Here is a 24,090-nt window from a genome sequence, read left to right on the forward strand (position 1 = left end):
AAAGGCATTTTACATGGGGAAATGGTAGCAAAAATGGCCTGACCTTGTGATTCAGAAAGGGACTGCTAGGCTGGGAAAGTGGCTCAGTGGTTGAGTGCTTGCCTTGCATGCATGAGGCCCTCGGTTCAATTCCTCAGCACCACATACGCAGAAAAACCTGGAAGTAGCGATGTGGCTCAAGTGGTAGAGCACTAGCCTTGAGTTGAAGAGCTAAGGGACAGTGCCCAGGCCCAGAGTTCAGGCCGCATGACAGACAAAAAAAAAAAAAAAGAAAGAAAAGAAAAGAAAAAGAAAGAAAAAAGCAAGGGACAGCTACCAAACAGTTGGTTAATGTGTGCCTAAAGTGTGATGTTTTCCTATTACTTCCCCCAGGAACTCAGAGCCTGTCTCACCCCTGATGAAGGCTGCACAGGAAACGGCCTAGATCCAGCACTCAAATCACATGATGTAGCTGCCCAAAGCTTGGAGCCATCTAAGGACAACATTGCTCTTCCAGCCAACTTCTTCCCCAACAGATATGGGAAACTGAGACCCTGCCTCCAAAAATGACAGAGGTGGCTGATGGCAGGGCAGGACCCAGAGCCCAGGCCTCCCCACATTCTGTGCCTGGCTGCTGGAGACACACACATCCTTGCAGATGTCTCCTTTCAAGAAGGAGCACTGCTGCCTGGATGAAAAGTTGCAAGGCCTCCTTAGAAACTCAGGTCATTTCCAAAGGCAGAGCAAAGCCTGCAGGGAGGAGGGCATGGTGTGTGTGTGTGTGTGTGTGTGTGTGTGTGTGTGTGTGTGTGTGTGTGTGTGTGTGTGTGTGTGTGTGTGTGTGTGTGTGTGTGTGTGTGTGTGTGTGTGTGTGTGTGTGTGTGTGTGTGTGTGTGTGTAGGAGGGCATGGTGTGTGTGTGTGTGTGTGTGTAGGAGGGCATGGTGTGTGTGTGTGTGTGTGTGTGTGTGTGTGTGTGTAGGGAGGAGGGCATGGTGTGTGTGTGTAGGGAGGAGGGCATGGTGTGTGTGTGTGTGTGTGTGTGTGTGTGCATGTGTGAAGCATCCTGCATTTATTTCACCAGGACATGGTAGGACCTCTGTTCTCTACACAGATCATCAAGGCCCCAAACAGGATACACCTTTCCCTTAGATGAAACATGGTAACAGAAGCAAACAAAGAAGGTGACTTTGCAGCTTGTGTCTGCAGAGCTGGCTGTTGACTCAGCCCTGAGTGTGGCGGGACAGGAGGGAGTGGAGGAGAGCAGCGGTCACACACCCATCCTCCATGGGCTCTCTCTGCTCCCACGGCCCTAACGGGGACCATGCCTGGTTAGAGACTGTACAGACCTAACCTCAGAGACCAGTCCAATGATTCTGTCATGTTGGAATTCTGCACCAGACAACACATGCTTAAGAAAGCATGTTCACATTCTCTGGGATTTCCTGGAAAATCAGGCCTAGAAAGCGCCTGTCTGTGATCAGATCACCAGTTCAACCCTGATCAGGGGACTGCTGGCTCAGCCCTGATCAGTATTGGCTCAATCTGGAGGTGGAAAGCTTCCTTTGAGACTTGGTTCTGAGATTTTCATCTATACAACATGATGGCTATTGAATTGTCCAGGGTTTTAGGGATCGACAAAATGTGATATAGGGAAGGAAGCTCTTTGTAAAATGCCAGGTATTGTTACAAATCTGGGAGACCAAAATAAGAATGGACTTTTAGCTCATTATGATGTATGCTATGCTTTCCACCTACTGTTTTCCTCTGCTCTGAACTCTTTTTGTTGTTGTTGTTGTTGTTGTTGGTCGTAGGGCTTGAACTCTGGGCCTGGGCACTGTCCCTCAGCTCTTCAGCTCAAGGCTAGCGCTCTACCACTTGAGTCATAGCACTACTTCTGGGTTTTTCTGCTTATGTGGTGCTGAGGAATAGAACTCAGGGCCTCATGCATGCAAGTCAAGTGCTCTGCCACTGAGTCACCTTCCTAGCCCATCTGAACTCTTTTTTAAAAAATGTCAGTTCTGGGGCTTAAACTAAGGGCTTTGTGCTCCTGTGTGTCTTTTCTACTCAAAGCTGGTGCTCTACTACTTGAGCCACACCTCCACTTCTAGTTTTTATTGGTTAATTGAAGATGAGATACCCAGGACTTTCCTACTCATGCTGGCTTTGAATCACAATATCCAGATCTCGGCCTCTTGAAAAGCTATGATTACAGGTGTAAGCTACCAGTGTCTAGCTCTCCTCTGTACTCTTGCTCAGTGTGGTTTGCTTGGTGCTAGAGTGGATAAGTGTGCAAGAAACGGACCCATTGGAGAGAAGAAAGCGCTAAGGAGACACAGCAGCCTTGGAGCCATTTTATTGGCACCCCACCACCACTTTAGTTGGCCACAGCTCAGGTTTTCCACCTGTCACCACCATGATCTACGAGATCTCAGAGGGAACACAGTGCACAGCATGGGAGTGGCCTGCTGTAACCGACAGTCACAGCCCAGCAGTGCTAGTGCCTGGCGCCCTTTTCTAGAGGCCTGGGAGGAGCTCTGTGTCCACCATTTCACCTTCACATTGCAGGCTGGTTGAGGACTTGGAGCCTGGCAGTCTGCTCTCATGGCTGCCTTCCCACATCCACACCTACCGCCCTAACAGAGGCCTGGCTCCAACCCCAGAGGCCTTCCTGCATCCCATTCCCTTCCCCTCCAGGGAAGGAGAGCACCATAGCCTGGTGTCCTGGGACACAGGCTTGGTGGCCCTGATGCTCTGCTCCCCCTGTATCCTTGCCTAGATTCAGGGTATCAGCCATGTCAGCCAGCCCCTGCCCCCAGGCTGCGACCCGACTCTCCTTCCTTCTGCAGCCTCACCAGAGCTCCAGGACCGAGCTGAGCGTAGAGGAGTCTCGCACTGAGGTGTTGGTTGAGTGCCTAGGTAGTCTGACCTGTCCTCTCACGTTCTAGAACTTGGCCTGACTGAACATTCTGTCCCCTCCTGAAAGCATTTTGGAAATTGCCCTTTGTAAATGGATGCCAGTCTGTCCCCTAGTTCCCATTACCATTCTGTAGATGAATTCCATTACAACAAACACCATGGCCCAAACACGTCAGCAACACTTCTGTGCCCTGTTCCAGGACAGTCAGTGGTAGTGTGTCCCAATGGCCAGCAGCTCAGACCCTAAAGGCAGATTACAGGGGGTTGAACTCTCCACAGCTACATGTAGCCTTGGTCAAGAGACTTTTCCCCTCTGTGTCCCAATTCTCTCTCTCTGGCCCTTGTTTGATGGTGAGGAAAAAATAAGAAAAAAATCTAAAAAGTGCTATGCACAGGATCTTGCACACTGCTGGTGCTCAGGGTGAGCTGTCCAGCGGCGTAAATGAAGACACGCATCATGCATGCACGAGCAAAATGGGGTACTGAGACTATGACTTCTAAGACCCTTACACTTTGATCTAGGAAGCAAAGGGGAAGCTGCTAATGATCTGGGAGCAAAACAAAACAAAAACCAAAGGCAACAGGGAGTGACAGAAATAGAGTTTTAATTGAGGTAAGCCTGGAAGTGGGAAAAGAATCAGGTGGCTAGACATCTTCCAGTGGAAAAGAAGGGAGGGCCTAGGCCAGGGTAGCCAATGAGAGTAGTGCGGTGCACCGGAACAGAAGTCAGTTTGGGGAAGAGGAAGACCAGGGGTGAGAAGCTAGTATTGAAGGCTTCTACCAGAGAGAGAATGGGAGGCGTTAGAGTATGCCAGGCAAGGGGAAGGACTGGCCATACGGGTGTGTGGTGGGCAGGACGTGGGAGACTCAGTGCCCTTTGGATGGTTGTCAGAATGATGGCTCTGCTCACACCTGTGCACTCATGCCTGAGAAGGTCTTATTTCACAGGTAACTTTGAATTTAGGGAAAGTGGCTAGGGGCTGACTTTAGAAGTCGAAAAGATGAATCAGCACATTTCTTTCTGTTTTCCAGCCTGACTCAATAAGAACCCATCTCCCAAGGCTACATCTGTCTCTTCAATACCAAAAGCAATGCGAGCCCTGAGGCCCTGGAGAGGCTCAACCGTGTGACGCTCCTGCTCACTGCTTCAGTGACAGGGCTCGTGAATGGGAGGGCCCAGGAGAAGGTAGTGGTGGATGACAAAGAGGAGCCATTACTTTTCTAATTATGTCAGCAAATGTGCTGTGATTTCCTGGGGGCTAGGGGTGCCAATTAATCTATCCTCCAGCGTTTCACCTATTAAAAGAGAAATCAGCAGAACACACTACAGTATCAAGTTAAGCACCTTTTGAAAAAGGGCTTTTGGTATAGTTTTTAGAGATCAGTTCAGGCCTGGGAAGAAAAGTAAGGCTTATGGAAATTTCAACCTCCCCCCTACCAGCCAAGGTCTTGAGACCCATTCTGGGGAAGGACCTTCCCACCCAGTTACCTGTGGGAAGATGAGGAGAAGGAAAGACTCAAGTCCCTGGCTCTGCACACACATGTCAGAAAACAGAGAAGCAGAATCCCATGACTCATGGAGACAAGGACCGCTAAGCGCTAAGGATCTGGGAAACTTCCATCCCAGCTGTTTGCTAAGAGGCCTGGTTTGTAGCCCTCAGCCTTGTGACCCAAGTCCAGAGCCTGGCAGCTGTGGAGCCTCATTTATCTAGCCTGTGTTTCTGCGGTGTCTTTACTCGTTGCATTTTTCTCTCTAATTGGTAGTGGGGGGGGGCAGAGGAAGATGTCTAAGAGAAAGAAAACAGGACATGAAACCATTAAAATCTCTCTGAGTTCGCAGCTTACATGTTCTTGATCTATTCTGATAACCTCCTTGCTGCAGACTGCGCATGAGCCTAGTATTGAAGCATTTCTAGGTTCTCCTTCCCTCCCTCCTTCCCTTCCTTCCCTTCCTTTTTTCTTCTTTTTTATGTGCCAGTACCAGGGCTTGAACTCAGGTCTTTGCACTCTTGCTCAGCTTTTTTGTTCATGGCTGGCATTCTGTCACTTGTGCCACATCCCCAGTATGGTTTTTTTTGCTAGTTCATTGGAAGTGGAATCTCACAGACTTTTCTGCCCAGACTGGTTTGTGGGTGTGTTAAGGGATTTTTGGACCCTTGCTTTATAAATTATACCAATTTTGTATCTAGAGATTTTTTCTCCTTATAAATTGTTAAGTTTAAGTGCTATTTTGCTATTGGAGAGTCTTTTTTCCTATAAACCTACTGAGGCAGGATAGATAAGAAGACAGGAACATTAAAACAAAAAATTGTTAAAAGGGACTTTAGAACCGGGGTATAAAAATGGAAAAACCAGAGCAGCAAACTCCCTCCCATCACCTCTAGGTGCTCTTACATTCAAGGGTCCTGCGTATCTATCTGCCTTGCTCGGAGGTTAGACCCATCCACACATGGATGAAGAAAACTCTTATCTCCTTCCTGTGTGTAAAGTAGGCCTAGGTCACATGTCCATGTCTCAGAATAACAAAAAGCAGCCATCTTAGCCATCCTCAGCCACTGTCTAGTGATTAGGGGCTGCTAGGCAGACATGCCTACTTGTATTCCCATTTCCTGTATGAGGACTAGGAAATAGCTCTCCCTGTTTTCATTTCTATCGACTTTCCCCCCCTCTGTTACACTAAAATAAATGGACCTCGTGAGATTCTCCTTGTTAAAGAAGCCTTGGACTGCTTTTCATGTGTGGATCTCAAGTACCTGTGAGTGTGCAGGGAAACTGGGAAGTTGAAAAAAATCTCCTCCTCCATCACCAGGTGAGGAGGAAGAGGAGGAGGAAGAGGAAGAGAAGGAGGAGGAGGAGAAGGAAGAAGAAGAGGAGGAGGTGGAGGAGGAGGAGGAGGAGGTGGAGGAGGAGGAGGAGGAGGAGGAAGAGGAGGAGGAAAAGAAGAAGAGAAAGAAGGAGCAGAAGCAGAAGAAATCTTTTAATTAGGAGTTGGGCTAACAAATCAAGGTTAATCTATAATTAGATTTAAAAGTTATACTTGGATTATTTCCATTATTTCTTCATATATTTGGCACATCTGGTTGGTTTTATAATTCTTTCATCATCCTTTTGAACTGGTCCTTTCATCATTATGTAATGCCCCCTGGATACCTAATAATGCCTTTCCCCTTGTCAAGGTTTAGCTTGGCGATGTCAGCAGGTTCCTAGAAGTTTTCTTTGGGTTAAGGCTTGTCTGTTCTTTCTCCTTTCTTTCCACATGCATTTTGTACTGGGGGTATAAATTCTGTAAATTATATGTAGCTGAATTTATATTAAATTTATTTTAACAAGTAAATTACTATATGCATTCAGTGAGATTAATATGTTTCTCATTTTTATCTTCTCATTTTATGTCTTATATGTATTCTGTTGTTTAAATTCCTTTCCTTCTTTCATGTCCACTACTGGATTGATATACTATTTCTTTCTTTTCAAACTATTTTTGTTATCTTTAAGTAGTTGAACAAAGGAGTTGCCATTCAACAGTTTATGAATATTGTGCATCTCGAACAATGTCACTATTTCTATTCATTTTCAATTACTTAGAATTATACATTCTGGTTTTTTTCTGTTCTTTAAAGTGTTATACTTAAAATTGCAGGGCATATTTTACTTATCAAAGTTTAAATTTAATTAGCATTTAGTTTAATACAAATTATTAAGCTGCCTACAGCTACTTCTTTGTCTCGTTTTAAAATACTCTAATGTAGCCGTTGTGGCTGTAATTGTTATTTTAGACAGATTTATTCACTTGCAATTATTTTCCCTCCTCTTGCTCTGATACACTTCCCTTGTCTCTTGTTCAGTCTCCTGCCATCTCTTTATTTGTTCTGGTACTGGGGGCTTGAAATCAGCACCACAGTAGTCTCCCTTAACTTTGCATTCAACGCTAGTGCTCCACCACTTGAGCCACACTTCCACTTCCAGCTTTTTTTCTGGTTAATTGGATATAAGAGTCTCCTGGACTTTTCTGCCAGGGTTGTCTTTGACCTGTCATCCTTAGATCTCAACCTCCTGAGTAGCTCAGACTACAGGTGTGAGCCACTGGCACCCAGCAATTCCCAGCAATTCTTCACTAGTTATTCCTGGCTGAATAACCTTTGTGAGCATCTTACAAGGAATTCTCTCATCTTTATACTAACATTCCTATTTTACCTTTGTCTGTGGAAAATACCTCCAAAATAAAATTGAATGTGACAATAATTTTCTCTCTTCTTTCCAAAGTTTTAATGCCATGCTAATGAGAAGTCTAGAGTTGGTTCAACTGCTACCAATTTCCCCTAATGTCTCCTTTGTTTCATTTGGTCTCAGTGTCTCTGTGTAAGCTATCCTGGCATATCATTTCTCCTGTTTTGGGAATCTGGTGGGTTTTCTTCAAAGTTTAGGCTCATTCTTATCACAGTCTGCTTCCTTCCTATTTCTCAAGATGCTTTTTTACTGCTAAATTTCTATAGGTCTTTTCTGTTCTCTAAAATTCCCTCTTTGGTTTTGCTATCACTTTGTGTTCCCGGAAGAAGTGACCCATTACATCTGTCTACCGAAGCTCATTTCTGGCAGGCCTTGTTCATTGTGTGGTTTGCAACTTTGACTTGGGACTCATCTTCAGCATTAGTATTATCCATTTCTTTCTTTGCAGGAGCACTGCATGTAATCTAGACATGGACACATCTCCATGGAGACACTCCGGGACTTCAGCCTGGGCCCAGGGAAGCCCCACTGATTTGGGACCAGCTTCAAGGTCAGTATCTTGCCTGGGAATGTCATTCTTTGGGCCATAGTAAAATTTTGCACCTAGGCTCAACCCATTCCCAATGCATACACTGGGCTAGAAGAGGCTTCCATTTTTTTGGTCTCAGTACAATCTCTTTTCAGTTTGGGATACTGGCAGACAGCCTCAAGGCCTTCTGTGTGTTGAATTCTAGCTTCATACTAGAAGTGGCTCCCTGGGTAGCCAGATTTTGTGAGCTTCTCATGCATCTTCTGCTTCTCTTCCCCTACTCCTAGCACTTTTCTGGGTCCTGAGCAGCCTTTTGGGGTCCTACAGCCCTAACTCAGGAGCCAGTGCTGTGGGCAAAGGTCTCCACTTTGTCTCTGCCTCAGCTATTGACAAAAATATGTGTATATTTATACTTTGCTTAAGATTTCCATTGTCTTCTTGGGACTGGAGACCTGAACCCCCACCCCATCCATCCCACTATGTTTTGGGGAAGGAGACCGATTGGTACATAAGCACCAAGTACCTAAGAGATAAGAGAGTGTGGGCATCACAGAGAAGGAGAGGGTGCTGAAGACAACAGGGCTGTTCGGTAGCCGCAACACAATGCAATGCTTGCCTCTAGATCACAGTTTTTAAAATCAACATCTATAGCTTTTTAAACCAGGTAGCTGTCTTCAGAGTCTGCCTTATGCCTCTTCATCACTTAAGGGTTTGTACCAGAAATGAGACGAAGAAGTGATAAATGTCATATCATAGCAATATTCCCTTTCTCCTTCCCTCCCTCTCTCCCTCCCTCCTCTTATTCTCTCTATACTTGGGATTGAAATAAGGGCTCTCACACTTGCTAGACTATGGCTTTACCTCTTGAGCCACAACCATAGCCCTTTTGACTTTGTATTTTGTTGTTTAGATAGGAGCTTGCTGGCTGACTTTGCCTGGGCTGGTCTGTTTTTGTTTTTGTTTTTTTTTTGGTCAGTTGTGGGGCTTGAACTATGGGCCTGGGCACTGTCCCTGTGCTCTTCAGCTCAAGGCAAGCACTCTACCTCTTAAGCCACAGTGCCACTTCTGGTTTTCTAGTGGTTTATTGGAGATAAGAGTCTCATGGACTTTCTGCCTGGGCTGGCTTTGAACCGTGATCCTCAGATCTCAGCCTCTTGAGTAGTTAGAATGACAGGTGTGAGCCACTGGTACCCGGTTGGGCTGGTCTTTAACTTGAGATCCTTCAGTCTCTGCCTGGCCAGTAGGTGGGATTACAGCATGGGCCATTCTGCCTGGCAGTAATAGTCTTGACGTAAAGTCATTTTAACGTTGTGGAGCTGCTCATAGTAGGTAAGTAGGGTCCACTTTCCTTTCATTTTCTTTAAGGTATGTCCCCCAGTGTAACAATATTCAGCCCAGATAGGACTGTTTCTAAGACATCTCTAGCTTGGGCCCAAATGGTCACCTCCTAGGCCTTGGTGGGGGAGGGATGGCAGTTTCAAGGTCAGCTCTGCCACTGGCTTCCATGGCTCTCCTGACACACATGGTCAAGGCCACGTTTTCCTGGGGCACCATGGAATGCCCAGACCATGAGACTTGCTTATTTAGCACAAGGGGGCTGGGAAGTGCAAGCTCGGGTTCACTGGCGTGGAGAGCTGTGGACTGACGCGCATGCAGGACTCACGGTGTAGTTGCGGGCGAGGGAGACATCAGTGCCGTTTTGCAGGTAGTGCGTTTCTGTGAAGCTGCTCCCAATGAGACCTCTGTGGAAACAAGGACAACACAACAGGATGAGTGTGGCAGCGGCTGGCGTGGGGCGTCGAGGGTCGCGCGTGTGGCCCTCTGGAACCCATCTCCTAGGAGAGATGGGGCATTAGGTGGGGCGGCTGGAGGCCCCGGGGGACTGTGGCGCCTGTGGCTGGCACTCCCTAAGGCAGCACTGGGAGGAACTCAGGCTTGGTAGCAGAGCCCGCGCTGGGGCTTCTGGATGGCCCTGCTGCCTGGCCCCACTTCCTCCCTCTCAGCTCACAGCCCTGCCAGTCCCTGGGCTCAGGGCTACCCGTGTTGACAGCTCTCAGTTCCTCTTCACTGCACTTGGACCGAAACAGCCCCCGGGTGGTCACGTCCTCCCCCGGCCCACTCTCCCTCCACACTGGCCTGTGTGGATGGTTCTAGAAGATTCCAGACTCCCCCACTGAATGTGCTAGCCCTGTGCCTGGCTTTCCATGAGGCTGACTCCTTCACCCTCCTACTAGGTGGTGCTCCTGGAGAGGCCTTTCTCCGTTCTCGTATCTGAAGTATTCCCTTCCTATCACTCCTGGCACTGCAGTGCCGCTGGTTTCCTGTACAGCACTCCCATTCGATGGCTTTTTCTGTGTGTCTATCTCTGCTGTCAGGAATGCAAGCCCTGGCCAGGGCAGGGGGGCTGTTTGTTCACCCCATCTCCGGCCCTGTGCAGCCTCCTCCTTTTTGTTGGGTCGGCGTTTGAGCACTTCCTCTGTGCCAGCTAAGTCTCCCATTCAGTGTTTGCTGCATCTCTGCAAGGTAGATGCTGTTTGTAATCCCAGTTCAAAGGTAGTAACCAAGAACCTGGAAGTCAGGTGACCTGCCTGAGGTCACATCATATGTAGCAATGCTCTGGTGATGTAGCTTTAGAACTTGTGATGTCAGCTGCCATATGGTACACACTGATTGAGTGATATTTACCAAGTATTTCCGGTAGTGCTGAACTAGGTACCAAATATATATGTGTTGAGGGGGAAAAGGGATGAACACACAAGTGCATCTGTGTAGCTGGCCTCAATGCCACCAAATCAAGAAGGTGCTCGATCGAGTGTTCTCAAACATGTGTTTGATTTAAAGGTGTCTTCAAGGCAAAGTGTTCTGGAGAAAGTGAAGATGGGCAGATGGACAATGGCCATCTTGGAAATATGTCAGAACAGCCGCTGTGTTTCCCCAAAGAGAAATCTTGCGTCAGCACACGGAGACAGAAGTAGAGATCATGATTTCTCCAGAATGTACTTCTTCTCAACTTTTTAGATTAACTGACCTAACAAGACATTCCATCCCCCTTCAACACCAGAGAATACAATGTTCTTCCACTGTGCTGAGAGTGGATTCTGCTCTTCCTTGCTTTGCTTAGCTGCTATTTGCTAGTGAGACTTAAACCAGCATGCTTTGTGCTGGACATTGGGAACAAAGTACACAGCAGCCAGTGCTGTGAGTGCAACCAAAGAAGGACTTCCAACCTACGGCCAGCCTGGGAGCGGCACCCACGTGAGACGTGAAAGATGGTAGAGAAGAACAAGATGACATGTTGGCAGGTGAGGGGTGGGGAACAAGGAGGACATTCCAGATAGAAGTAATCATATGTGGCTAGGCAGTGAGGGGCAGGGCAAGCAGGTCAGGGGCCATGGGTTTAGGGGATATGAAAGGACAGGGAACCCCACACCTCAGTGTGTGTGTGTGTGTGTGTGTGTGTGTGTGTGTGTGTGTGTGTGTGTGTATGTGTGTGTGTGTGTGTGTGTGTGTGTGTGTGTGTGTGTGTGTGTGTGTGTGTGTGTGTGTGTGTGTGTGTGTGTGTGTGTGTGTACAGGCAGGCTGTCAGAAGTCTCTGACTTTATCTGGTAGAATGGGAGACATTATGCACAGAAATGACCTGAGCAGACAGGAGCTATGGAGTTAAAGGCCACCTACACTGAGAAGTGGAATATGAAGGAAACAGGGTTCAGTGTGAACATCCTAGGATCGGGTAGGACCTTAGCTCTCAGGATGCCAAACTCAGGTGCAGCCCAGCATAACAGCAGGTTCTGCTAAGAGCTGGAGGCCAGGAGGTCATTTGGGATGGAGGAGGGCTTGAGCCATTCTCAGCTGTGTAGAAAGACCTTCTCTTGAGCACCCAGTCCATGGGTGTCCCTGTGAGACTTGAGGAGTGGATTGGAATGAAGAAAAGAGACAAAGCCACAGGACAGCCCCTGCCTTCCTTGTGGGAGAACAAGTGGAATCCTGCCCTCCCTACCAAGGGCTGCTTTTCCTGATGCCAAAGTCTGTCTATATACGGCTGAACACACCATCACTTAGAATTTTCATAATGGCATTACAATGTGGCTAACATTCTTACAAAATAACCTTGCATTTTTAAAAGTAAGATTTGAGTACATCCCACGGCCAGCACAGTATCTGCACATGGTGAGTGGGTGCTCACTGGGTAGATGGCAAACACAGAATCATCATGATAAGGAAACCCAAAAGGTAGACAGGTGGGTCCAAAGTAACTAGATCAAGTAACAGAAATAGGGTTCCAACCGTTTTCATCAATCCTAGAAGGAGGCACAGGATGCGTATGCTCAGGAGCTCACTGTTCCAAACACCGCAGAAGCCTACTTGGCACCAAGATCCACCCTGATCTCTTGTTATCAGTTTCGGAACGAGGGCAGTGAGGACCAGAAGACAGACACTGGCATCAGCTTCTTAGACCATGAAAACTCACTGTTGACATGTAGAATGTTTGATTTTTTTTTGAAGAACATACCTTTGATTTGGGGTTTAATCATTCTGTGCAGTACATCCATACAAAAGTGTCACTAGACAGTTCTTATCTGTCAATGAACACCAGAATGTACTATGGATACCTGCGCTTGGCAGTTAAGTCTCATGTATGTGTAGGCGTTGGTGATTTCTTCTTTCCCGAAGCTCATTTGCTGTTCAGGATCCACCCCCCCCCCCCGCCCCCCGCATCTTCTGCAGTTTGCCTTATCACAAGTTATTACTCCACAAATTAAAAAATGGCTCATATATAAATTCGAGTAATGTTTTTTTCTTTTCCTAGAATGTAGGAACACAGCTCCAAATACTCTCACATAAGGGATGAACCACTGGGAGTTTTAACAAAACACACAGTATAAAAACAAAGCCCACAGTAAAAAAAATAATTAAAAACCATGAGCCATATTTTCCTAGTTACTAAATGAATGTCCTTTATAAGGTAGCATCTGTTCCTGAATTGGAGCAAAATACATTTGGAGGCAAGATCAGAAGGCAAACCAGTGCCTACTAGCCTGGGTCCCCCACATCCTGAAGAATGGTCAAAACTGCCTGGACGCACAGACCTCTTCAGGCCTATGCCCTTGGATTACTGGATGGTTTTATGAAGTGAGCAGGCCAGACTTTGTGAAAGAAGCACATGGAGGTATAAAATGAGAAGGAAATTAAAACATGACAAGAATTCAAAACTTCTGGTACCTCTCTATCTTGGTTTGGCTGGAAATTTGTTTAGAAGTCTGTCTTTGCCAATATTTATGTTTGTTTTCAATGTGGAAAATGTTGGCATCACCTGGGAAATAATGTAAGCTTAACTTCTTTTCAAATTGATTTTGCTTGTTGATGAGACAAGGTCTCACTACACAACTCAGGCTGGCTTTGAACTTGTAATTTCCTGCCTTAGCTTCCCAAATGCTGGCCTCACAGGCATGTTCCACCATTCCAGGCAGCACACCCTCCTCACAGCTTATAACCACAGGGATCACACTATCCTCACAGATCACCACCACAGGGAGCACTCTATCCTCACAGATCACCACCACAGGGAGCACTCTATCCTCACAGATCACCACCACAGGGAGCACACCCTCCTCACAGATCATCACCACAGGGAGCACATTCATCCTCACAACTCATTAGCATGGGGAGCACACCCTCCTCACAGCTTGTTGGCATGGGGAGCACACCCTCCTCACAGATCATCACCATGGGGAGCACACCCTCCTCACAGATCATCACTACAGGGAGCACTCTAACCTCACAGATCATCACCACAGGGAGCACACCCTCCTCACAGATCATCACCACAGGGAGCACTCTATCCTCACAGATCACCACCACAGGGAGCACACTATTCTCACAGATCATCAACACAAAGAGCACTCTATCCTCACAGATCATCACCACGGGGAGCACTCTATCCTCACAGATCACCACCACAGGGAGCACTCCATCCTTGCAGATCATCACCACAGGGAGCACACCCTCCTCACAGATCATCACTACAGGGAGCACTCTATCCTCGTAGATCATCACTACAGGGAGCACTCTAACCTCACAGATCATCACCACAGGGAGCACACCCTCCTCACAGATAATCACTACAGGGAGCACATTATCCTCACAGCTCACCACCACAGAGAGCACACCCTCCTCACAGATAATCACTACAGGGAGCACACTATCCTCACAGATCACCACCACAGGGAGCACACTATCCTCACAGATCACCACCACATGGAGCACACTCTCCTCACAGATCATCACCACAGGGAGCACATTCATCCTCACAGCTCATTAGCATGGGGAGCACACCCTGCTCACAGCTCATCACCATGGGGAGCACACCCTCCTCACAGCTCATTAGCATGGGGAGCACACCCTCCTCACAGCTCATTAGCATGGGGAGCACACCCTCCTCACATTTCATCACCATGGGGAGCACACCCTCCTCACAGCTCATTAGCATGGGGAGCACACCCTCCTCACAGCTCATTAGCATGGGGAGCACACCCTCCTCACATTTCATCACCATGGGGAGCACACCCTGCTCACAGCTCATTAGCATGGGGAGCACACCCTGCTCACAGCTCATTAGCATGGGGAGCACACCCTGCTCACAGCTCATTAGCATGGGGAGCACACCCTGCTCACAGCTCATTAGCATGGGGAGCACACCCTCCTCACAGCTCATTAGCATGGGGAGCACACCCTCCTCACAGCTCATTAGCATGGGGAGCACACCCTGCTCACAGCTCATTAGCATGGGGAGCACACCCTCCTCACATTTCATCACCATGGGGAGCACACCCTGCTCACAGCTCATTAGCATGGGGAGCACACCCTCCTCACAGCTCATTAGCATGGGGAGCACACCCTGCTCACAGCTCATTAGCATGGGGAGCACACCCTGCTCACAGCTCATTAGCATGGGGAGCACACCCTGCTCACAGCTCATTAGCATGGGGAGCACACCCTCCTCACAGATCATTAGCATGGGGAGCACACCCTGCTTACAGCTCATTAGCATGGGGAGCACACCCTGCTCACAGCTCATTAGCATGGGGAGCACACCCTGCTCACAACTTGTCACCACAGGGAGGCAGTTGCCCTTGCATCTTGTGCCCATGATGGGTGTTTCCATGATTTCCTCCAGTCTACTTCTGCTGTCTGTGTCATGTAGCTACTTGGCAGTGGGAGTGGGTGGAGGCTGTTAAGTGCTAAGACCCCTTAAACTCAAGCCCTTGAACATATACAATTATGCATTCAAAACCCTCTGTCCCGTGTGGGGTCTGGCAGATCACTTTAGAGAATGCATGCATCTACGTAATTGAGTAACGGGCTCTAGAGTGGCCAGGGTCTGAGCCCAGGATGCAGGAGCAAGGCAGAGTCATTCTCTTTCCCTTCTGGGGCCAGCTCCTGACTCCCACAGGCTGTTAGTCAATATCTGCAGAATGTACTCCTAAGTGATGACAATTTGAACAAGAGGGCATATCCACCTTCAGAATGCTTCTCTAGCAGGCCGCAGGATGGTGATGAGGTTGAGTACATGCCTGACTCTGTTACCTTCTTCTGTGACCTTGGGCATAAGATTTGACCTTCATGCTACAGCTTCCAAAATAGGAAGTATTTCCCTCTCAGGATCCTTATAAAGGTAATAACCATTAAATGCATCTAAGCATGTCTGCCCGCATTGCACGCTCAATAAATGTAAGCAATTATGCTCATTCCTCAGCCTGTCAGTGTTCCTCTATCTCAGCCCCATTCCTCTGGTCCAGGTGATCTAACCTTCTGTGAGAGCCTAAGCCAACTCTGTGCCCACCCTTCCATCATTCCAGCCCATCTCTCAAATGACAGGAAGCTTTTAAGGAAAACTGGTGATCACATCATTCTTCCACTTGCACCCTCAGGCTTACAGAACCCAGGGTCAAGTTCACATCCAGTGCTATGGACTGGCCCTTAGCCCTCTCCCTCCCAGCCCACCCCTCCAAGGCTGCCTGACTCCCTTTGGTTCCCCAAGGCCTCTTGGCCTTTTTTTCTTGATCCAGAGTCACCTTCCCTCTTCCTTTCCTGGGCCAGGCCCTATCAACACTTGCCCCACAGGGTTCTTCACCAGAGCCCTTTCTTGGCCTCTCTTCCAGGATCCTGCCTGTTCTCTGAGTGTGTGTCACCATTTTGTTCTTCGCAGTGGGGTCCCTTTGTGTCCTCAGCCCTTTTCCTGGTGCCTGGATCTTAGTAGTGCTCAGTGGATATATACTGAATGGGCATGATAATTATATACACAATGGAATCTTACTCATCCAGTAGAAAAAAATGATATGGTCCCATTTGTAAAGAAAAAAGGAAGGGCCTGCACGGAGTTAGGTTAAATAAAGTCAGGCCAGAGAGACAAAGGAGGATGCATGTTTCCCGTGCATGTGAAAGCCAGGTTTAGCTCATAACCTTGTAAGTGGATATGGTGGGTGGTATGCAAGCGCATGTACATGTACTAACCGAAATACGGTAGACTCAAGAGAGATCTCAAATAATGTAATTCTTTAGAAAGCCAAGGTCAAAGTTTAGCAAAATAAAACGTCAGGAAGTGAGTACTTAAAAGAGGCGAGGTGGGGTCAGGGGGAAATGGGTAGGTGAGTGAGGAGGAAGAGTGGGGAGTGCAGACAAGAATCCAAAGTACAGAATTGCAAAGAGGGAAGGTGGGGGGGGGATGGGTGAGATGTTAAAAGGGATGACACTGATCAAGATAGATTGTATCCATAAACGGCTTTGTTAAATGACAACTCATTTGTACAATTACTTAAAGATAATAAGAAAAATAAAGAAACCCAGAAGGTGCTTGTGGGAGGTTTCATCATATGAAAAGGAATGTTTTCCTACTCCAAAAATACACTCCCCCCACTCCTGCCCTCTGACAAATAAAAAGATGCTCTGATCCTTGGAAGTTCTATCATTTAAACAGTGGCATAAAAGTGTACAACTTAAAAAATACACATCTTCAAAGGACATTTTCTTTAATTGCTAGCATTAAAAAAATCATTTAGCCAAGTGATTAGATAACATCAAACCAGAACACCTTTTAATCCTCAGAACAGAGATCCTTGAGCCTTGAAAAGGCCTCCCCTCACTCCCTGCCCCATGCCAGCTGCCATCTGAGGCTGCTCCGGCCAAAGCTGGGAGCCCAGCAGCCCCCAGGTCTGAAGACCTGGTAAGCAGTTTCCCAGCGCTGGATGCATTTCAGCCCCACTGAGCGGTGAAGAACTTTTATTAACTGGCGCTCGGAGGTGGAGGGGGAGTTTCTTGGTCTCAGCGGAAGCCAGCAGGCCAGGCAGCGCCCAGGCAGACGCACAGACTGGCCAGCTGGGCTCTCTTAAACGCTGACCTACATTGAACCAAACTCACAGAATGTGTGTTAGATCAAATTTGTTCTTTTCTGCTTGCTCAAAGGCAGTTCTGCTCTGCAAATTTCCATGCCATCGTGGCCAGAGATAGATACCAGGAGGGTTCTTGTGCAGAGAAAAAGACCCTCACTTTGTGCAGATTTCCAGAGCAGCTCATGGAAGGGCTCAAGTTCTCCTCCTGAGCCACCAGGCAGCGTTCTTGGGTTTGAACAGGGACATCTCCCTTTTGAGGGGGAGCAGTGAAAAGAGCCCCCAAATATGCAGAGCCATCAACCAGGGAGGCACACCTCCTTGGCTGTGAGCTCATCAATGCTGCTCAGATCCTGAGGTTGAGTAAGGAAAAAAAGAGCCCCAGTGGCTTACCAGCCAGGAACTGGGCATCACTGCCGAAGGGCACTGCTGCCTATGCATGTCATTAAACAACGAGAAGGACGTGTCTTTGAGACAATGAGTGGTTGTAAAATATAAAATGTAAACTGAAACCGTGAACTCCATCTGAATGCTAGTTACTAGATTCTTTATGGGAAGTATTGTTTGCCTTGTTTGAAAGAAACTACAAGAAATGCTAGTAATCTCTGAGTGGAGTCTATTTCCCAGTAGCTATTCTCCAAGTGCTTAGTTGATTTACTCCCTGATCAGCAAGGAGCAGGGGCTTTGTCTTTGTCTTTTGCTTTCTTTCTCTTTAAGCTGGGAGGTTTTTGTGCTTAAATCTAATGTTGCTGAGAGAGCCACACGGCTGGAGAGGGCAGCCAGTGACAAGGGGCCATGGATGGATTTCTCTCCAGGACAAAGAACTTCCCTATCAGTGTTCCCACAGCTGACCTCTGAACTCCAGTCCTCTTCCTCCTCCTCCTTCTTCACCTCCTCTTCCTCTTCAGGGGCTCTCCCAGGGCAAAAGGACACTTTTCACAGCTCCCTCAATTCCAGCCCCATAGGTTACTAAAGAGTTCAGCTCTTTTCTAAGAGTTAATTTCCTAGAAGCACTTAAGTAGTTGAGTCAGAATGGTGGGTGGCAATATTTGATGTGACTTTCATTTATTCTTGGGGTAAGGGCAGTAGGAATTACCTTATGGATTTTGTTAAGTAATGCAATACACGAGAAAATATTACCCTGGGCTATGAACACTAGCGATCTTTAATAAGTATCATGGTCTTAAATTGTAAAATTAGTTAAAAACCATGACAGGGGTTATTAGTTGGTTCATATTTGATTGAAGCCATAATCTATTACATTTATGAAATCTCCGCAGTTCATTTGCTGTGCAGGCATTTACTTACTTGTGGTGCATTAAAAAAAAAAAAAAAAAAAAAAAAAACAACTGCTGGCTCTGGTGGCAGCGACAAATCTTATAGCTCAGGGTCGACAGCTGGAGCTATTTTCTTTGACTTGTAGCTTCTCTTCTGCAGTATCCCAAGATGTTCTGGGCACAGAGAAAGAACGGATTCTTGCCCAGAACAAACCTTCACTTCCCTGGATGGATGTGGGCCAGAAAAAAAAAGACAAGCATGCCTCCAATCTTTTTGGCTTCCCAAACATGAATCTGTTATTCAGATGACCATGTTGGGTTTTCTTCTAAGAAGAAACAAAAGGAAAACAGAAGAATATTTCCTAGGAAGAATCCAGCAAGTAAAATTCAGATGGGATTTATGGTTTCATTTCCACACAACAATCTTGCCTGCAAAGTTGGGAACTGAGATTACATCATGTGTGCTACTAAACTCATATTCTAAAACATGCTCCAGAAAGCAGTTCCTCATTAAAAAGCTGAAACCTTTCCATGCATCTGGGGGGGAAAAAGAAATTGCTAAATATGTTGACGAGGAAGGAGGCAGAGTGTAATGATTAAAAAATGTAATTTACAATGATCTGCCTCACTAATCCCTGCTAATAGTTACATGAAAAAAAATACCACCATCACCTGCGAATTTATTGAATTAATCAAGACTTCTTAGGGTCAGAAAACAATTATGCATTATTGCACTTTTGTATTCCAAGCTGGGGAACCAGATCGATGGATAAAATGTCATTAATGTTCTTTGTTTTACCTCTAAGAGTGAGTAATTCCAAACTTGAACAATCACATTTCCAACTCTCTGTAGGTCAGAATATTGCTTGGCCCAGAACATTTGAATCAGGATTAGTTATTAGATAATCCTGTGGAGTTATTTTGTTGGGTGTGGCAGGGGTGCTGTGGTTAGTAAGAAAACATCCCTGTTGTTCCAGAAAGGCATACGGGCTGTGAGGGTGTACAATGACACAATGTGTGTTGCCCTGGGAGATGGGTGCTTGCAAGCGTTTGTTAGCCTTGGCTGTGTATCATTTGGGGCTAGACAGTTTTACTTCTTGGAGGGGCTGCCCGTGTAGCTGAGGCTGTTTAACAGCCACCTAGTCTCTACCAACTAGACACTGGGAACAATTCCTATTTGTGAGAACTACAAATATCCCTCAACATTGCCAACTGTCTCCCAGAGGGGACATCTCCCTCAGCTGAGAACCACTAATGTGTGTGAAGGACAGATACACTATTTTCTCTTGAGTAGATCTGAAAGGATTCCGAATACAAGTTTTGAAGTCAATGAGGGACCATGAGTGAACAAAAATATTTTGTTAATTCAGCTTCTTTTTGACATAATAACCACTAGGAACTTTAATTTATTAAAAATCAATTTATTTTTATTTTTTAGTCTAGAGTTAACATAGAGAGGGGTTGCAGTTATATGAATCAAATAATGAGTAGTGAGTACAACTCTTTTTGAACATGTCTCCCCTCCTGTTGCTCTCTCCAGGTTTTTCCCTCCTGTCCCCACCTACAAGATCACCTACAGTTCATCTTCCACTTAGTGTCTAGTGAGTACCACTGTTGTGTTTGCTCACCCTCATTTCACCTTTTCTGTGCCCTTCTTTACTGAACCAAATACAAAAAAATAAACAAGACAAAAGCAAAAGAAAACCAAACAGCAACAATGGCAAAATGTCTTGTTTCCTTTTTGGAGCTCACTTCACAGAACATTATTTTATATAATCATAAGCACACATCCATTGAGCCTTTGTCGACCACTCCTATGTAGATTCTCCTCTGGCCTCAGTGTGTGAATGTCTAGGGTCCTGTATAGTCTATCATGTCTCAGTGTGAGTGTATATATATATAATTTAGTAGCTTGTAGATTTATAGACACATTTTAGCTCTATAATAAACTTAAGAGCTCAAAAAATAAACTCCCAGAAAATAAATCCACAAAAAGTCAACAACCCAATCAATAAATGGGCTAAAGACTTAAAGAGAAACGTCTCAGAGGAAGAAATAAGAATGGCCAATAGACACATAAAGAGGTGTTTGACATCTCTGGACATAAAAGAAATGCAAATCAAAACAACACTGAGATTTCACCTCAGTCCAGTTGGAATGGCCATTATCAGGAAAACTAACAATAATACATGTGGGCAGGGATGTGGCTAAAAGAGAACTCTATTACATGGTTGGTGGGAATGTAAACTTATTCAACACCACTCTGGAAAGCAGTAGGGAGGTTCCTTGAAAGACAAAACATAGAGCTTCCCTATGACCCAGCAATCCCACTCCTGAGCATATCCAATAGACCACAAACAAGGTCATACTAAAGCCACCAGCACAACCATGTACACTGCAGCATTGTTTCCATAGCCAAGATATGGAATCGATCCAGATGTCTCTCAGTGGATGAATGTATCAAGAAAATGTGATATATACAGACAACAGAATTCTACTCATTCATAAGAATGATATTATACCATTCATATGGAAATGGAAAAGACTTGGAAAAATTATATTAACTGAAGTAAGCCAGACCCACCCAAAAAAACATAGGCTGCATGTTTTCTCTTTATTCAGCTTCTTGAATTGTTGAAAGATTCCTGAGGGGTGTCACAGAGTATACCTGGGCTCTGAAACCAGAGGACCCACAAAGCTAGGATCCAAGTATCAGAACACGAAGGGCTGTGGACCTCTTCAGGCCTAGGGAGCCATATCTCAGGGACTTGGGTCAGAATTGTGTATTTTTTATAAGGAACAGTCATGCTTATTTGAGAATAACTTCAATCACACAAATATCTGTCTGTTGGCCCATCTTCTATCTACCTATCTATTGCTTATAATCTATCATACATCCATGTACATATCTATCACGTATCTACCAATTATTACCTATCAACCTATCTACCTATCTACCACCACATAAGTTTGTTTGTTTCTTTCTTTCTCTTTCTTTCTTCCATCTATCTTTTATCTAGCTTCATCTACTGTTAAATTTTATTCCATTTGCTTTACCCTTCTCTTTCTGTCAACATACACATTCATGCACACATTCACAATTTCCTCAAGTACTTGAGTAAGGGTAAGTAGCCTTCAAGTCATTTAGAAACATGTGCTAAGCATCTCCTACTGCTTATCCCAGCACAGCTACCAAAGTTCAGTGTGCACCACACATGCAATGCTTTAATCCCCAACTGCCGTCTGAGCATCCCCACGGGGCCATGCTGTTCTTGCCACATTTACATTCCCCACCCACAGGCTCCGGTCAGGATCAGATCTTTCCTTCGTTATGTCCTGTTGTGTTTTCTCAACCAACGTGGAGATACAGCCCACATATCACATAATTCAGTGCTTTTGATGTATTCACAGTCCAGCGTGGCCCTGGTTACAACATGCTCTTACGGTACTCCCTCCCTTTTTCCATCGCCCTGTCCTTGATACCTTTTCCTTTTGAATGCTGACCATCTGCACTACTTTTGTCTTTTCTGATAATGACATTTGTGAGGAACAGCCTCTCCTCCTGTTTCAAAACAAGAACACATGGACATGTCTGCTCTTCCTAGCTATCCGACTGATGTGATGCCCTGACATCTATAATGCTGGATATAATAATAATAATAACAATGCTTCCTGGATGCCCTATTTCCTCCTCACCATACCCACCTGGGGAGGCCCGAGGGCGCAGCCCCTCGCCGCTGTTCCAGGCAGGGCCAGACTGCCCTGCAGAGACCTTGCCCGGGTGTGTGAAGCCTGGGAGCGATTCGCTGAGGCTGCACCGGGGTCACCGTCTCCGTCCAGACGGCTGTCACTTACCCGAGAGCAGAGGCGAGGCCCGGGCCCGCCCCTCCGCGCCTGCGCCGGCCAGGGCGCAGGGCTCCTCCTGCCCCAAACGGACCCAAAGCTTCACTGCCGCCCCTGGAGAGCCCTGCGGGCCCGCCACGACCCCGGGGTGCGAGGAGGAAGGCCGTCCTAAATGAGCAACCCGCCCTTCCACCCTGACTCAAGATGGCGTCCCTGGTTTCCCTGGAGTCCTCAGCAGCTCTGTCAGAGCGCATGTCTTCCCGCGAGAGCACGTGTTCCCGCGAGAGCGCATGTCCGGAGGGCGTGTGATCCCGCGAGAGCACGTGTTCCGCGAGAGCGCATGTTCCCACCCGCAGTGTGAGCAGCGTGGCGTGCTCGCGGGAGAGCGGCGGCGGGGCGGCGGGGCGGCGGGGCGAGCCGCCGGAGGAGCACCGGCAGTGACGACTTGGTCACGGGTACCAGCCACATGGCCGTCTGTCCAGGCCCGAGCTGGCCAGAGCTCTGCACTTGCTGTCCCCACACTGCGGGAGCTGGAGAAGTGGGGCGACCCCTGGAGAGAAGGGGGGAGGAGGAGGAAGAGGAGGGGGAAGAGGGGGAAGAGGAGGAAGAGGAGGAGGAGGAGGAAGAGGAGGGGGAGGAAGAGGAGGAGGGGAGGAGGAAGAGGAGGAGGAGGAGGAGCAGGGGGAAGAGGAGGAAGAGGAGGGGGAGGAAGAGGAGGAGGAGGGGGAGGAAGAAGAGGAGGGGGAGGAAGAGGAGGGGGAGGAGGCGGAGGAGGAAGAGGAAGAAGAGGAGGAGGAGGAAGAGGAGGGGGAGGAGGAGGGGGAGGAAGAGGAGGAGGAAGAGGAGGGGGAGGAAGAGGAGGGGGAGGAAGAGGAGGGGGAGGAAGAAGAGGAGGGGGAGGAAGAGGAGGGGGAGGAGGCGGAGGAGGAAGAGGAAGAAGAGGAGGAGGAAGAGGAGGGGGAGGAGGAGGGGGAGGAAGAGGAGGGGGAGGAAGAGGAGGGGGAGGAAGAGGAGGAGGAAGAGGAGGGGGAGGAAGAGGAGGAGGAAGAGGAGGGGGAGGAAGAGGAGGGGGAGGAAGAGGAGGAGGGGGAGGAAGAGGAGGGGGAGGAGGCGGAGGAGGAAGAGGAAGAAGAGGAGGAGGAGGAAGAGGAGGGGAAGGAGGAGGGGGAGGAAGAGGAGGAGGAAGAGGAGGGGGAGGAAGAGGAGGAGGAGGGGGAGGGGGAGGAAGAGGAAGAGGCCACCTCAGGGCCAGAGGCCCGCAGGAGAGGCTGGCAACAATGGCTTCCCGGAGACTCACAGCCCCGGGACACAAGGGCGCGCTGGGGAGGGGCGTCCCCGCGGGCAGGCCACACGGTCAGGTGCCGAGAGCTCCAGAGCTCCGCTCTCCCTGGCCTGGGCCTGCGCTTCCCGAGGCAGCTCCACAGAGGAGTTATTATTATTTAATCGCAACGACAACAACGGCTTGGGAAATAAAACCAACACAGGCAAATTATTGGAACACCAAGAAGAGCTTTCTAAAGGTTTTTTATTTTAAACACATGTTCCTAAGACAGTCGGCTAAGGCCTGCCAGGAAGACAGCATTGAGTCTATTTTCCTCTTTCTGTGAACAGAGTTTGCTTTGGAAACTGCCTATAAATGCCCTAAAAGTATTCCCCCCACACCCCTTCTCATCAAAAATAATCAAGGACAGTACACAGAGTTCCGAGCCTGTCCCAGTAATCTCACTTGAGTGGAGTGAGGGATTCTCATCCACATGAGCATCGGGTTGGGGAGGAGGGTTAAGCATGGGTTCATTCATACCATTGGATGGCACAGAAGAACACGCACATTCCATGGCATTGTAGAACAGGCAACTCATCACTAGCTGTCCTGAAAGGGAGAGGCAGGGCCTCCATGTCCATTCTGGAATTTCATGGGGCCATGAATTCATGCC

General features: G+C 47.5%; 1 protein-coding gene across 1 annotated transcript in view; it reads right to left on the minus strand.

The window, feature by feature from the left end:
- Adam12 (ADAM metallopeptidase domain 12) overlaps positions 1-24,090 on the minus strand; it is a 275,101-nt gene that overhangs the window by 94,484 nt on the left and 156,527 nt on the right. Inside the window, exon 4 of the mRNA XM_070011400.1 lies at positions 9,317-9,395. Coding sequence (XP_069867501.1) covers positions 9,317-9,395 — 79 coding nt within the window. The remainder of the gene's footprint in view (positions 1-9,316; positions 9,396-24,090) is intronic.

Source organism: Dipodomys merriami, unplaced genomic scaffold, assembly GCF_024711535.1.
Source record: "Dipodomys merriami isolate MVZ:Mamm:240054 unplaced genomic scaffold, mDipMer1.0.p SCAF_82, whole genome shotgun sequence".
NCBI classification, from domain to species: domain Eukaryota; kingdom Metazoa; phylum Chordata; class Mammalia; order Rodentia; family Heteromyidae; genus Dipodomys; species Dipodomys merriami.